The sequence below is a fragment of the Sorex araneus genome, chromosome 3 (genome assembly GCF_027595985.1).
Source record: "Sorex araneus isolate mSorAra2 chromosome 3, mSorAra2.pri, whole genome shotgun sequence".
Lineage (NCBI taxonomy): Eukaryota > Metazoa > Chordata > Mammalia > Eulipotyphla > Soricidae > Sorex > Sorex araneus.
In genome coordinates, this window is record NC_073304.1 from 123,235,638 (window position 1) to 123,251,616 (window position 15,979).

General features: G+C 58.6%; 1 protein-coding gene across 6 annotated transcripts in view; it reads right to left on the reverse strand.

Moving 5' to 3' along the window:
• Positions 1 to 6,935: 6,935 nt before the first annotated feature.
• UBOX5 (U-box domain containing 5) overlaps positions 6,936 to 15,979 on the reverse strand; it is a 31,414-nt gene continuing 22,370 nt past the window's right edge. For 2 of the 6 annotated variants that reach the window (XM_055131172.1, XM_055131174.1), the window contains 5 exons: positions 14,893 to 15,054; positions 13,380 to 13,474; positions 10,803 to 11,985; positions 7,929 to 8,045; positions 6,936 to 7,553 (listed from right to left, as the gene is read on the reverse strand). In XM_055131172.1, the coding sequence (XP_054987147.1) occupies positions 7,243 to 7,553; positions 7,929 to 8,045; positions 10,803 to 11,985; positions 13,380 to 13,433 (1,665 nt within the window). In that variant the 5' untranslated portion in view covers positions 13,434 to 13,474; positions 14,893 to 15,054 and the 3' untranslated portion in view covers positions 6,936 to 7,242. Of the gene's footprint in view, positions 7,625 to 7,928; positions 8,046 to 10,802; positions 11,986 to 13,379; positions 13,475 to 13,890; positions 13,962 to 14,892; positions 15,055 to 15,979 lie in introns of all 6 variants that reach the window. The other 4 variants (XM_055131173.1, XM_055131176.1, XM_055131175.1 and 1 more) reach the window with 4 other exon arrangements.

Here is a 15,979-nt window from a genome sequence, read left to right on the forward strand (position 1 = left end):
ACTGGCCTGTAGTGCCAGGCCCTAAGTTTAGATGCTTGGGCCTGGCAATTCGGGGGGCCACCAGGGCCACTCTTAGTGATGCCCAAGTGGCCGTGGAGTGCTGGGGAGAGAATCTGGGGCCTTGTACATGCCCGGCTTGTTCTCCAGCCCTTGGAGCTATCCCCCCGCCCTCTCCAGGCTCAACCCCAGAACACAATGTACGAAAATCCTCCTCTGTGCACAGCGGGTCAGGCACTCGCCTTGCGAGGGACCAGCTTGGGTTTGGTCTTGTATGGTCCTCCAAGCTCCACCAGGAGTGACTGCAGAGTGCAGAGCTGGGGGAAGCCCCGAACACAGCCGGGTGTGGCCCAACCCCTGCCCCCCAGACACACCCTCCACCCTCAGAAAAGAAATCCCAGAAAGAAAATAAAAAACCAGGGGCTGGAGCAATAGCACAGCGGGTAGGGCATTTGCCTTGCATGTGGCCGACCAGGTTCGATTCCCAGCATCCCATATGGTCCCCTGAGCACCACCAGGGGTAATTCCTGAGTGAAGAGCCAGGAGTAACCCCTGTGCATTGCCGGGTGTGACCCAAAAAGCAAAAAAAAAAAAAAAAAAAAACCCCAACAACAACAAACAAAACCAGACAAAGCTAAGACCAAAGGGGTGAGAAGTTTTAAGTACAAAAGGGCCCGAGAGATAATATGGTGAGGCGCTTACCTTGCACACAGCAGACCCAGATTCTATCCCCAGAACCCCGTCTGGGCCCCGAGCTTCACCAGGTGTGATCCCTGAGTGCAGAGCCAGGAGTAAACCTGGAGCACTACCAGGTGTGGCTCGAACACAAAAGCAAAAAAAAAATCTGTGTGTTTTGGGTCTGGAGAGCTAGCACAGGAGATGAGACGTCAGCCTCGCAAGGGACTGACCTGGGTTTGGTCACCAGCTCTGCCGATGGTCCCCCAAGCCGGGAGTAAGCCCTGGCACAGCCTGGGGGGCCAGCCCCTCAAACAGAAGGAACCTGTGTTGGAGGAGTCAGGGTTTCTTGTGCCCGTCTCTCAGGCTTTCCCACACTGGCTGCCTAATTCCCAAACAACCCATTTCTCCCTCAGACTGGGCCTCTCAGCGACGGACGCCACACAGCCGGCTCACTGCCTCAGCCTGGACCCACGTGGGGGGTGTCCTTGGCCTCTCCCGAGCCGGCATAGCTGCCATGCAGGAGCGGCAGGCTCGAGGCACAGGTGCATCTCCCTCGCTCTGTCTTCTTCCCGTTTCTGTTTGCTTTCGGGCCACACCTGGCGATGCCCAGGGGCTACTCCTGGCTGTGCACTCAGGGTCACTCCTGGCGGTGCCCGAGGGGCCATATGGGACACTGGAGATCGGACCCAGGTTTGCCGCGTGCAAGGCAAGTGCCCTCCCCGCTGTACTCTCGCTCTGACCTCAGATCTTCCGGGGTTCAAGTTCCCCTCCTGGTTGCGGGGAAGGGGGGACAGTTTTGGTTTTATTTACTCTCGAACAGTGAGATGGTGGATTTTCAAAATCTGCAGCTTGACCCTGAGCTATGATTCCAGAGTCAGGGCCTTTGGGGAGGGTTTGGGCCAGAGGAGAGGTTTGCTATATTATGCATCAAAGGGAGGGGGGTGAGGTGTGTGTGTGTGTGTGTGTGTGTCAAAGAAAAGGTTTGCTATATTATGCATCAAGGGGGGGTATGTGCGTGTGTGTGTGAGGAGAAGTTTGCTATATTATGCATGGGGGGTGCGTGTGTGTGTGTGTGTGTGTGTGAGGAGAGGTTTGCTATATTATGCATCAAAGGGAGGGGGGTGAGGTGTGTGTGTGTGTGTGTGTGTGTGTGTGTGTGTGTGTGTGTGAAAGAAAAGGTTTGCTATATTATGCATCAAGGGGGGGTGTGTGCGTGTGTGTGTGAGGAGAAGTTTGCTATATTATGCATGGGGGGTGCGTGTGTGTGTGTGTGTGTGTGTGTGAGGAGAGGTTTGCTATATTATGCATCAAAGGGAGGGTGTGTGTGTGTGTGTGTGTGTGTGTGTGTGTGTGTGTGAAAGGAGAGGTTTGCTATATTATGCATCAAGGGGGGGGGTGTGCATGTGTGTGAGGAGAAGTTTGCTATATTATGCATGGTGTGTGTGTGTGTGTGTGTGTGTGTGTGTGTGTGTGTGAGGAGAGGTTTGCTATATTATGCATCAAGGGGGGGATGCGTGTGTGTGTGTGTGTTCCAGCTCAAGGGAGGGACGCTGGGGGCCCAGTAGTGGCCACTCCTGCCACGGGGACAGTCTGCTTCTTCCCCACTTGTGCAGCCCAACAGGCCCTTGGTGGGGAAGGGTCGTAGGGGCTTAGATCCGGGATAGCTTCAAGGGCTCCTCCAGCTTTGCATGTGGGCCCTGGGCTCCATCCCTGACACAACATAGCTGTCTCCTCCCTGCCAGCCCCTCAACCAACCCCTGAGCATTGTGCTGGACCCCTGAGCTCCAAGTTGAGAGAAGCCCCCAGTACCAAGTGTGGCCCCCAGGCCCAGTGAACAAGAGTTGGTGGTCAGTGAGCTAGCGCAAGGATCAGGGGCTGCCCAAGGCCCCCGAGCTCTGTCTCTGGCACTGCACAGTCCCCTGGAGCACCACTGGGTGGGGTCCTAGGGGCCCCCAGCACCGTATCACTGACCCGAGCACTGAACCGTCTGGACAGACCGTCCAAGCATCATTGGAATAGTGGCGGGACCCTTGGAGCACTGCATGGGGGGAAGCCCCCAAAAATAAAGGAAAGAAAAAGAGATGCTGGTCCCTGAAGGCAGAAGATGAGGCCCAGTGGTAGGGTGGGAGGTCCCGGGGCGGTTCCCAGCTCCCCCCAGTCCCTACCCGAGTTGCAGTCAGATGAGCAACTTAGGGAACAGAGTTTCAACTTCCGCACCTCTGCAAGATTTATGAAAGTTTCACAAAAAGACCAGCAAAGCCCCTTGCACCAGCTCAGGCTGTATGTCAGTACTTATTTATTCTGGTCTGAGCCATAACCTGAACGGGCTCAGAGCTGACTCCTGGCTCTGTGCTCAGGTTACTCCTGGTGATTTGGGGGTGCACGTGAGAATGGGGACCGTGAGTCCTGCTGGGGGTGGAACCGGGTCAGCTGTGAGCAAGGCAAGTGCCTTCACTCACCTACTACCGTCACTCTAGCCCCCAATTCATAACCTTAAAAGACCTTTTAGGATTCCTTTTATTCTTTCTTTCTTACTTTTTGTTTGTTTGGGGGCCATATCCAGTGGAGCTCAAAGCTTACTCCTGGCTCAGTGCTCAGGGATTACCCCTGGCGGGCTCAGGGAACCATATGCAGTGAGTGCTTAGGGTTAAAGCTGGGTCAGCCCGGCATGGCCAGGGCCTGGACCCCTGCTGTCTCTCCAGCCCAGTTTTCTCCTTTAAAGCAAATCACATGGCCGGCCTCCAAAGCCTCAGTAATTGTCTTGATAATATATGCAAGATCATGTCAGTGTGAATCAGCTTTCTTGGCCTGCCAGCTTGGCACAGCTGGCCCCTCTGTGGGGGACAGTATGGCCCCACAGGCCACGGCAGTTATTAGTTCGGTGTTTGTGCCATCTGCTAGGATCCTGAAAGGAGGCTGGCTGGCTGGGGACATAGTTTCAGATTTCTGCTCCTCTGCTACAATTTGTTTTGTTTTAGTTTGGGGGCCACACCCCCCAGTGCTCATGAGTCCCTCCCGGCTCTGCACTCAGAGGTTACTCCTGGCCATACTGGGACGACCCTATGGGATGCTGGGGATTGAACCCGGGTCAGCCGAGTGCAAGACAAATGCGCTACCTGTTATACTATCCTCTGGCCCCCCAGAGTTTGATGCTTTAGGGGACCACACCGAGTGGTGGTCAGGGACTGCTCCCAGCACAGTGCTCGGGGGTCACTCTTAGCATTGCTCCATGCCGTGCGGTGCTGGGGACAGACCAGCGGCTCCCTCATGCAGAGCATGTGTGTATACGAGGTTGAGTGTCTTTTGACCTGCTGAAAGAAACATTTGCATTTCCTTGTGGCTATTTACTGCCGCTCCTGGGATGGAAACTCGGGCCTCCCACAGGCAAGGCCAGGCCATTGGTCGCTCTTTTTTAGAAGCTCTGTCTTCGGAATACAAGTAACCAACGTACTTCCCAGCTTGTGATTTGATATTTGTGAGTAGTTGGCCTTGTTTGGCCATCTAAGAGGCTTTCCTTTTAAACTCTCCTTTTTTGATTTTGGGCCACACCCAGTGATGCTCGGGGGTTACTCCCCACTCTGTGCTTAGGAATCACTCCTGGGAGCGCTCAGAGGCCATATGAGATGCTGGGGATTGAACCTGGGTTGACCAAGTGAAGGCAAGCCCCCTTCCCACTGTTCGATGGCTCTAGCCCACACACCTGCTTTTGGCTTGGGGAGGGGGGCGGGGCCACACCTGGGAGTGCTCAGGGCTTGCCCCAGTGATGCTGGGGAATCATGTAGTACTGGGGATTAAAATGGAGGTTTAATTTGGGCCATGTGCAAAGCAAGCCACAAGCCACTTGTGTTAGCTCTCTGGCCCCTGGGTACAGAGCGTATGGTTCTATTTTTTTTTTTTCCGTTTTGGGTGACACTGGGCCGGGCTCAGGGGTTACTCCTGGCGCACGCACTCAGGAATTACTCCTGGCAGTGCTCGGGGGACCATATGGGATGCTGGGAATCGAACCCAGGTTGGTCACGTGCAAGACAAACGCCCTCCCCACTGTGCTATCGCGTCTGGTTCTGGGTCCCACTGTCAGACTTTTTGTCATCGGCATCCCTTGCTCCCATTTCCCTGCTCTCCAAAGGGATGTGCTCCACAGAGATCAGGGACACGAGGCAGAGTCCCCAAGTTCCTATTTTGTTCCTATACTACACGGTGGAACTTTCTGGAAGGGTGAAAATATCCACAATCAGTGTTGTGGCTACTAAGCAACTGAACTGTGACTGGGGTGACGGAGAAGCTACATTTAAAATTCCCTTCCTATTCCATCGTCCTGATCCTTCCAAGCAGTGCTGGGCGCGGTGGGGGACAGGGCGGCCCGGGTCCCTTCCGGTGACACGGGGCCCAGTGTGTCAGCAGCGCAGTGCGAGGCCAGAGGGCGTGTGCGGTGCTGAAGGCCTGGGTCAACCGCTTGGGTGCTCAGGGGTCGGAGGCGCCCTGGAGGTCAGTGGTGCCAGGGCTGCACCCTAGCACAGGACACGCGCCCGTGGGGTCACTGCAGCACCACGTGTGGGCTGTGCGTGATGCTGGTGCCCCAGCCACCTCCCAACCCAGCCCCTTCTCTCCGGCCCGCTGCTGTCTGCCAGTGAGCCAAGGCGAGAGGTGGGCCGGAGCGAGGCAGCCCGGCCAGGCAGCCGCCCGCTGGGAGGCCTCACAGTGGCCCGACGGGAGGGCAGTGGCCTGAGAGCGGGCAGGGCAGGCCTGTGTCTCAGACCTACTTACAGCAGCCCCGTTTCCAGGGCAGGAGAAGCTCCCTGCAGCTGGGAGGCCCCACGGAGGGGGGGGCGGGGGGGACACAGCAGCTCCTCTTCCTGGCCACATGGCACACGGCTCATCTCTCCGGCTACTTCTGAGGTGACCCTCCTGCGGAGACTGGGGCCCAGTTGGAGGTTGGGGGCCACAGCCAGACCAGGGCACAGTGCCTCAAGGCCGCCCTGCCGAGGACCCAGGGCTGCCGGAGGGGGGCGAGAGAAGGGCCTCTGCCTCACGGTGGGGCCCCGCGGTTTGTCTGGGCTCTGCTGGGAAGTGACCCGCCCTGGGCCCTGGCCGGCAGTGAGAGAAAACTGACCCCCACTTCCGGGAGAGGCACCACGGGGAGAGCAGCCTCCGTGTGGTGAGGCAGGGGCAGAGAGAAACCACTTTTGGAGGGGAAATCGGCCTGGGGTCCCATCGCTGTGGGGGACACGCCACCCAGATGCAGGGCAGACCTGTCCATCCCAGGGGCTCCTGGGCCCCGTTGTTCCCCCTGCAGCAACCGAACCTGGGCAGCTCTGCTCCTTCTGCCTCCACAGTGGCCTGGTGGCCACCAGGCAGGGCAGAGGGCGCCACCTGCTGGCGAGCACGGGCTGTGTCGCGGTACTAGGCTTGGCACCTTGCGGAGCGGGGCATCAAGAGCACCAGCAAAGACGGCTGGAGGGCAGCGGGCCCAGACGGCCAGTGCAGGCCCCAGGCGGCCCTCTCTTCTCCACAGCGCCTTGGTGGCGGCTCACTGTAGAGTTCCCGGATTTGGTCCTGGGCACCACAACTGACCCCCCATCAGCTACCCAGCTGCCTAACCCACTCCTCAGGCTGATTCCTGGGTGGGCAGCCTGGGCACCTAATTCATGTGTGTGTGTGACACCTGGCGATGCACAGGGGATACTCCTGGCTTTGCGCCTAATTTGTGTGTGTGTGTGTGTGACACCTGGCGATGCACAGGGGATTGTGCTCAGAAATTACTCCTGGCAGTGCTCAGGGGACCATATAAGATGCTGGAAATTGAACCCAGGTCAGCCATGTGCAAGGCAAACACCCTACCCACTGTATTATCACTCCAGTCCCTGGGCATCTAACTCTTAGCACGTGCCTCCCTCCCCATCCCTGTGCCCCTCTGCCAGAAAGAACACCGGCCTCCTTCCTTGGGGGAACCCCAAGATAAAATACAGGACAGAGACATGGGTCACTGGCGGGTGTGCTCCCTGCAAGGTCAGAATCGGGGACACAGTAAGTTGTTTGAGAACTAGTCCTTTTCCCGTTGCATTTCTACATTCTGAAGCAGGGAAGAAATAGGGTGTGTGTGTGTGTGTGCGCGCGCGCGCGCATGCATGCACAGAGGGGGTCCCTCAACCCTCCCACATCCCTGAAAATGCAGCTTCTAATGCGGGGGGCCAGTGGCGGCTGCCCTGTACTGGCCCCACTGGTGGTGGGGGATGGAAGGTAGACGGGACAGATGGATAGACACTGCCAGGTGGAAGTTCACAGTCGATGTCAACCAGCGCTTTATTAAGGCTCCGAGCAGGCTGGCAGCGGAGTGGGGGGAAGAGTTGCTCACTCCCCGGACCCCTGGCGCAGTCCACTTTGAGGTGACACTCGGCTGGCTGAGACCCTGGGCCATTCTATTGTGCTCCACTCACAATAAAAAAAACCCCATGGGGCTGTGTGCAGACCCTCAGCAGGGTGCAGGCGCTTAGCAGGCCCTGGGCTCTGGCAGGGGGACGCAGAAGGGCAGAGGCACTGCCGGCCCTCCCAGCCCCGGCTATGGCTTTGTCATCCTGCTGCCACTTGAGCAGGATCGGGGTGCCCCCTCCCCGGCCCCTCCCCCAGGGCCTGGGTGCTCCATGGGGGGCGGAGGAGGGACAGAGAAAGCCCCCTGGGAAGACGGAGGTCAGGTGGGGGCCGGCTGGACCAGCGCTGGGCGTTCCCCGGGCGCAGAGGCTCGGTCAGAAGTGCACCCGCAGCACGTCCTGGCTGGCGATGGGGCGCTGGCAGGCCGGGCACGTCGCGGGCGGGGCGCGCTGCTTCTCCCCCAGGCAGGGCCGGCACAGGAGGTGGCCGCAGGACAGCTGGTACACCGGCTCCTTTTGGAGGTAGGGAGAACACAGGCTTTTGCAGGCGGCGCACGCGGGGCCTGGGCCGCTCCCGGGCTGCCCTGGTGGATCGGGGAGGCAAACAGGCCAGGGTTAGGGAGGGCCACGGCGCCAGGGGGCCCTGAGGCGAGCCCAGCCGCTCCCACCCACCAGGCCGGAGCAAGGCGCGGCACAAGGGGACACGTGGCCGGAGGGGAGGCAGAAACTGGCCTGGTCAGCAGAGGGACAACGTGCCAGCCAGACCCCACCCGTGGCGGGAGGCCACTCAGCCCACCCCCCTGAGCTAGGGCCGCAGGCTGCTCCTGGGGGGGCGGACAGGGACCAGGAGGACCCGCCCCCGTCCCCGGCAAAGGCCACTGCGCACACCTGCATGCTGGGGCCGGCCCCTGCTCAGCCGGGACGTGAAAGAGGGCATGGAGCCAAGGGTGGACGACAAGGCCATCTCCAGGCTTTGTGACAACTTCTGCTCATGGGACATGGGACCTGCGGAGAGAGGCACAGACCGGAAGGCCTGGAGGAGTCTGGCCAGGGGACGGCCAGGTGGGCCGCAGAGAGCGGGCACCTCGCACGCAGCCGAGCCGGGCGTAACCCCTGGCAGGCCAGGGGGTGCCCCCGCACAGAACCAGGAGTCAATCTGGGTGTGGTCAGGGGAGAGGCGAGAGCTGGGCTCCAGGGCCCCCGAGGACCACGAGAAACAGCACCTCCAAGTCCCAGCAGCCACAGCTGTCGCGCACCCACCCTCATGTCCACTCTGGATCCTGCCAGCACCTTCCTCCCCGCGGACACATCACTCATCACTGGGCAGGCGAGGGCCCCCTGTGGCTCACCTGTGGAATTGCACCTCCTCTGGGAAGGTCTTGGATGGCCCCAGGAAAGGCGGGTGCTGGGGCCCAGTCCCTTCCTCCTCCGCCACTTGGTCTTCCCCCATCTTCCCCCTTCTGAGGCCCTGCGGCACGGCAGGGCTGTTCACCTGCGTGCCAGGGTTTGGGCCGTTTTCCTCGCCTGGGTAAAGCAGAGCCGTTTATTCATTCTCTGCCTCGAGCCCGCCCAGCAGCAGGCCTGCACAACCTTCCCCCAGGTGGGAAGGTGACCTCTTGTCCACAGCACATAGCACTGGGACGTCAGCACGGGGCTGTCACCAACAGTTCTAAGGCCCCTTCTCTTGGGCCACTCACTGCACCTCACATGCTTCTAGCACTTTTTTTTTTTTGGCTTTTTGGGTCACACCCGGCGATGCACAGGGGTTACTCCTGGCTCTGCACTCAGGAATTACTCCTGGCAGTGCTCAGGGAACCATATGGGATGCTGGGAATCAAACCCAGGTCAGCCGCGTGCAAGGCAAACGCCCTACCCGCTGTGCTATCGCTCCAGCCCCATCTTCTAGCACTTTCTAGGCATCACATGAACTAAAATGTGTGCTTGAGACCAGAGAATTCAGATGCGACCCTTAAACCCATGATTTGATGAGTCATTTTACTGAGTTGCAAAGGCGGCTGGGTCACACCCAGTGGTGCTGGGGACTTACTCCTGGCTCTCACCTCAGAGATCATCTCTGGTGGAGTCTGGGGGAACATACGGGGTACTGAGGATCAAACCTGGTTTGGCCGCCTGCAAGGCTGGCGCCCTTCCTACGGTACTGTCACTACAGCAGCCCTGAGCAGCCATGTCAGAGCAAGCGGAGAGGGAAGGAATAATAAAAATAAAATCAAAACAGACTGTGGGGCCGGAGCGAGAGTACAGGTTGAAGCACTTACATGCATATGACCCTCGTTTGACCCGACACCACGTGGACCCCCAAACACGGCCAGGAGTGATCCCTGAGCTCAGTCAGGAATGAGTCAAGTATTGCTGGGGTGACCCAAAAACAAAACAAATCTTTAAAAGAGATTCACTTTCACTAGGAAAAAAATTGTCAATGAGCTACCTATAAAAGCACCAGACACAACTGCAGGGCAGTGTAGCAAACATGGGAGGAACCGACAATTCTAACACTGAAAACCATCCAGAGTTCAGGAAGATTCTCTGATGCTTTTTATGGAGCAAATCATCACATCCAAACCCTCTCTCCCTCCCCTCCTGGATGGGTACAAAAATCCTAAGTGGGGTTGAAGCGATAGTAAAGCAGGGAGGATGTTTGCCTTGCACACGGCCGACATGGGTTCAATCCCCAGCATCCCATGATTCCCCTGAGCACTGCCAGGAGTGACCCAAAAAACAACCCTCCCACACACCAAAAGAAAAATCCTAAATCCTAAGCAAAACTGTATCACTGTCATCCTGTTGCTCATCGATTTGCTCAAGCAGGCACCAGTAATGTCTCCATCCTGAGACCTGTTGTTACTGTTTTTGGCATATCGAATACGCAAAACAGGCTCAAAAGGCAGCACAGCTGGTACGAGGTGCTTGGATTGCATGTGGCCGACCCAGGTTTGATCCTGGCACTCCTGAGCACTGCCAGGAGTGATCCCTGAGTACTACAGGGTGTGGGGAAAAATAAATATATCTTTAATAAACCGAATCAAGCAGCACATTAAAAGGCCGGTGTGTTTTCTCACATGAGAAGCCCTGAGGATGGGCCAGAGAGATGGCACAAAAGACGCTTGCCTACCATGTGGCCGTCCCCGTCAGCCTGCTTCAAACCCCAGCACTGCATAAGGTCCCCTGAGTACCGCCAGGGGTGGGCGCCCAGCACAGGGCCAGGTGAGGCCCCAAAGCAACAATAAAAGAAATGAAAAAGCACTGTCATCTCCATTGTTACTTAAAAGGTCCAGACAGAACTGAGCCACCGGCACTCCTGGTCCAAAACACTGAATACAACTGGAGCCAATGGTGCAGAGGTGTCCAAAACGGCTCCTGATGGCCCCACTTCCTGCTGAGGCCCTGGAAAAGGGGCTGCAGACTGGCCTACCCAGTCACGGCCACCAGGTGCAGGCCCCCGACTTGCCTCCCGATGCACAGGCCCACCCGGCACAGGGCTGGGCCTGGCCTCAGCAGCCAGCCAACTGCGCAGGCGCCACTCGTGCCACAGTTCCCGGGGGACCCAAACCCTGCCCCAACCACACGTCAGCGTGGACACAAACCCCTCCAGCCCCCGCTGGCCACACCTGCCGCCCGCCTGCCCTCTGCAGGCAGCCTGGGGAGGGGGCTGCAGCAGGGTCGAGGCCCCCCCCAGGTGGGCCGGGCTTCCTGACCACAAAGCCGGGGGCTGCTGGGGGGAGGGGCCGGGCTTGCCCGGGCTACCTGGGGCGCAGTCCATGTGGGCCAGCCCGGGCTCGGCGGCGCCTCTGGCCTTCTTGGCGGGGTGCTCTGAGGTAGTGGGTGCGCCCAGCAGGCTGGCGGGGGGCACACAGGCGGCGCCCACCGGCTCCAGGCTCCTCTTGCGGGCGGGCAGCACGATGCAGGCGGGCGCGGCGGCCGGGGCGGCCGGGGCGGCCTGGGCGCGGCCCAGCAGGCGGCAGCCGGGCACCTCGTGCTGCAGCAGGAAGCGGTCGATGCGGGCCTTCAGCGCCGGGTGCGGCAGCGGCTGCGAGTGCGGCGTGAAGGCCACGCCCGTGAAGGGGTCGCTGGGCGCGCGGCCCCAGCTGGCCTCGCCGCGGTTGCACCTGTCCAGGGTGCTCTGGTCGATGACCTGGCCCGAGGGCAGCAGCATGGGCCGGGGCATGATCTCCAGTGTGATGGCGTCCAGGAACTCCTCGGGCACGTCCCCGAGGGCGCCCGCCAGCTCGGGTGGGCCGCTGGGATCCGCGTGGCCCTCAGGGGGGCCGCCGGGGGCGCAGTCGCTCTCCATGGGCTGGGCCGCGGCTGGCGGCGCGGGGTCTGGCGGGGGTCCGGCGGTGGCGGCCGCCAGCAGGACACTGTCCGTCACCTCCTGCGGGCAGGTCCTGGCCGGCTGCCCCCACACCTCCAGCCGGCGGATGCCAGGGACGCCGCCGCCCGTCACGTGGGTGACGCAGATCTTGAGATGGGCCACGTGGCTCAGGGACAGCGGCCCCTTGCTCCAGAGCTCCTGGGCCAGGGCAGCCGGGGAGGGGCGCGGGGCGTCCAGGGGGCTGAACGGGGGCCTGGCCCTGAAGCCCCGGTGGCTGAAGGTCACCTGGCCCTGGCTCCGCAGAAGGACTCTGCCCACCAGGGTGAAGGCCTCCTTGTCCGGGGCGGCGGGCTCGGCGGGGCCCGCGGCCCGGCACTCGGAGGGGCTCCACGTCGCTCTGCCGCCCACGGCCGACGTGTACACTTCCACGCCGGTGGCGCCCTGGACGCCGCCCCCCGCCAGGTCCAGGCTGACGCGGCAGAGCTCCACGCTGAAGGGGAAGGACACGGTGACGTGCACGGGCGGCCTGATGAAGTACTCCGCCCGGAAGCCGCGGCCCCGCTTGGCCGCGTCCTCAGAGATGAGGTTCTCCACTTCGTAACCATCCGCCGATATCTGGGGTTGACAAGAAGAACCGGCGTCTGCTCTGACTCGGGCCAGGGGAGGGCAAGCGGGTGCCTAGAACCTGCTACTTTGTTTTTTTGGTTTTTTTTTTTTGCTTTTTGGGTCACACCTGGCGATGCACAGGGGTCACTCCTGGCTCATGTACTCAGGAATCACTCCTGGAGGTGCTCAGGGGACCATATGGGATGCTGGGAATCGAACCCGGGTTGGCCGCGTGCAAGGCAAACGCCCTACCCGCTGTGCTATCGCTCCAGCCCCAAGAACCTGCTACATTGAAGAATTTTTTTTTTTTTTTTGCTTTTTGGGTCACACCCAGTGATGCACAGGGGCTACTCCTGGCTCTGCACTCAGGAATTACCCCTATCGGTGCTCAGGGGACCATATAGGATGCTGGGAATTGAACGCAGGTCGGCCGCATGCAAGGCAAACGCTCTACCCGCTGTGCTATCGCTCCAGCCTCACTTTGGAGAAAATTTTTTGGGAAAAAAAATAAAAAGGTTTGAAATGCCTCACTTGAAATTTCCTCAGCCAGGGCTGGGAGATAGCACTGCAGGCTGGCACGGGCTCCGCACGCTGTCTCGGACCCAGGTTTGATCCCTGCCCACCCCCCAATCTGGTCCCCTAGCAACTGAGCTGGGAAAGGCCCCAGGCATTGGCAAATGTCATCGAAAACACAATCAAAAATTTTTCTTCAATTACACGGAATTCTCTGGGGTCGTCTGCAGGCACTGGGCGCAGGTCATAGGCCGAGGACAGCCGAGTCCCCAGCCCTGACCATCCGGACAAGCATGAGCATGGGGCTGGGGCGGAGCGCAGTGGCACCTCATGCATCCCCGAGACAAGGCCCTGGCAAGGCCACCTTGGGAGAAGAAAAGGGAGCCAGAGAGGTAACACAGCACTTGCCCTGGACGTGGCCCACCCGGGTTTGTTCCCGGCATCCCATAGGGTCTCCGAGCACCACCAGAAGTAACCCCTGCCCTCCTCCGGGGCTTATTTCCTCTTCCCAGCTCTGTGCTGTATAGACAAACCGTCCTGTGTACGACAGGGAAGCAGGGAAGGCCACTAACGCATATGAAGAACAAGGAATCCACGTCAACTGAGACATTAGCAAGAATGGGGGTGGATTTCTCGTGTCACTCTGACTCTGAAGAGAATTAAACCTGCGGTCAGAAGGAACAGTACAAAGCCCGACAGGATGACGCAGTCAGGGGAGGGTAATGACTCAAGAGGGGCAGCCTGGCCACGTTCACCTACACTGCCCTGACACCGAGTAAGACGAGGCAGGGAGAAGCCGACAGGCCCGAGGGCAGCCCCAAGACGCAGGCAGGAAGTGGGGGGAGCATGACAAACAGTGTATACTGATTCATGTGGATGCATCTGCTTACCTTGTTGCAGGAAATCCTTGGTCTGAATTGTGGAAGGCAAAGATTTATTACCATCTTTGTGGAGAAAAGGAGAGCTTCCGGGCATGAGAAATGGCCTTAAACAGAAAATAAAAGTTGGTATTAAATAAATTAAAATTTAATTCCAAATGTAGGGAAGTTGATTCCTACAAAAGGATAGTAACAAAAACTTGAAGACCTTGGTCCTCCCTCCCTCCCTCCCCTCCCCTCCCCTCCCCTTCCTTCCTTCCTTCCTTCCTTCCTTCCTTCCTTCCTTCCTTCCTTCCTTCCTTCCTTCCTTCCTTCCTTCTTTCCTTCCTTCTTTCCTTCCTTCCTTCCTTCCTTCCTCCCTCCCTCCCTCCCTTCCTCCCTCCCTTCCTTCCTTTTTGGGCCACACTTTGCAATGCTCAGGGCTTACTCCTGGTTGAGGAATCACACCAGGTGGTTGTCAGGGGACCGTATGGGATGCTGGGACTGAACTGGGGTGGGGCTGCAAGCAAGGCACACGCCATACCTGCTGTGCTCTCTCTCCAGCCCACAGCCAGCTCTTGGGGTCTGCACGTACTCTGTACCTTCCATGAGATGCTATGAAATGAGTCAGGGGTCAATTGCGGAGATTTCGATCAATCACAGAATAGGTGCTTCTCTGGCTGACAGCTGCTCTACAGCGCCAAAAGAGGCAGGGTCCATCAGCCTGCAGGGCCCCCGAAGGGATAGGGGTGCAGAGAGGGGACTCTCCATCCACAGGGGCTCCGAACAGGAAGGGCCACTGCTCAACACTTTGGCCATTCAAAATCTGCCGCTGTAATTATACGTCCTGATTAAAAATCTCAGAGAGGGGCTGGAGAGGTAATACAGTGCTTAACCCACTCTACTGTTGCCCCGGAGCTGACTTTCCACACTGTATCTGGCCCTCTGAGCAAAGTTTCTTTTGTGTGTGTGTGTGGGCGGGGGTAATGCTCAGGACTCACTCCTGGCGGGCTCGGAGGACCATATGGGACGATGGGAATGTAACCTCCTGAGTTGCTGCATGCAAGGCAAGCATGCTACCTACCACTCTCGCCACAAAGTGCATGAGTGTGTGCGTGTGTGTGAATATATACATGTAATTTTTAAAAAATAAATATGTAAGGAAGAAAAAGAAAAATCTTACCATTTTGATAGTTCTGAAGGGAGCACTAACATCCTTATTTTAAGGGGCTGGAGAGATAATAGGGGTGTGGGGCTTGCCTTGACGCAGCCAACCAGGTTGGATCCCTGAGCACACTGGCCGGGCTGCGTACACCCCCAAAACTGAAAAGAGGGAGCAGGGAGGGAGGCTTTAAGCTGCGACTCAGACCAAATAACTCAGCATTACGGCCCCGAGGAAGCTCTTCGGGCACGCTTCCTTACACAGGCAGCCGAGTCAGGGGCCTGCGCACACCTGCACCCAAGGCTGTTCATGCCCCTGGGGGATTATTACAGCATCTGGACCTGTGTCTGACCAGACACAGCCTCCGTGCTCTGTGGCTCTTACCGGAACTACGGTTCGAGAATACTCAGGGCCCGCTCAGGCTATCCACGTCGAATTCACTTTCGTGCGGGCTGAAGTGGTGCCTCTCCCGTGGCATCCCTGGGGTGGCTGCGCCCCGAGCCCCGGCCAGCATCTCGCCGACCGCTTAGGCGAGTGGCTCCTCAGCTGTAGCAAAAAATAAACGTGACATGCTGATAACAAATTCCGTGGCCAATCTGTGAAATTCACAGGACACCGGGGTGGCAGGACGTGTCAGCTGACAGCCACCATTTTAGCCTCTCGGCCGCATCACTCCGCAGGGCTGGCCCTCCGGGCAGCGCCCACACTGTGCTCCAACTGCCCCTCGCCCCACTGCAAACTACTCTTTCCCAGAGTGCTCATTGTCCTGTGTGTCTCTGGGTACGGGGTCCCTCAGAAGCATCTCTAAGTCGCTGCTGTTTCCATGCTCTCTGCTCTGTGTCTTGGCTGAGACCCCTGGGAAATTCTCTCTGTGGTCTCAGTACTAGGGTCAGATGCTGCTTCCCTTGGCTCTTACAGTATGAGGAGGAAGTGACTGGAGGTGACCACAATTCTTTCTTACGCTTCTAGAAACTCAGAATTAAATCTTGCGGGCCAATCTCAAATCTGCCTAGCTGGATTTTCACCTTTTTTTTTTTTTTTTTTTGCTTTTTGGGTCACACCCAGCGATGCTCAGGGATTACTCCTGGCTTTGCACTCAGGAAATACTCCTGGTGGTGCTTGGGGGACCATATGGGATGCCGGGGATTGAACCCGGGTCAGCCGAGTGCAAGGCAAACGCCCTACCCGCTGTGCTATCACTCCGGCCCCAGGATTTTCACCTTTTAATGTCACAGTGTATACTGTCTGAAAATCACACTGGTATTTAAGACGGGGTGGATGGGGTATAAATACATGAAAACCAGTGGGAGCAGCGGGTGAGGGAGGGGGGCTGGGGGGGCAAGAGCTAGTACAGGCACTCTGCACACGGCCAACACAGGTTTGACCCCTGGCACCCTATGGTCCCCTTAGGACTGCCAGGAGTGATCCCTATTGCAGACAGGAGTATGCCCTGAACTCTGCTGGGTGTGGT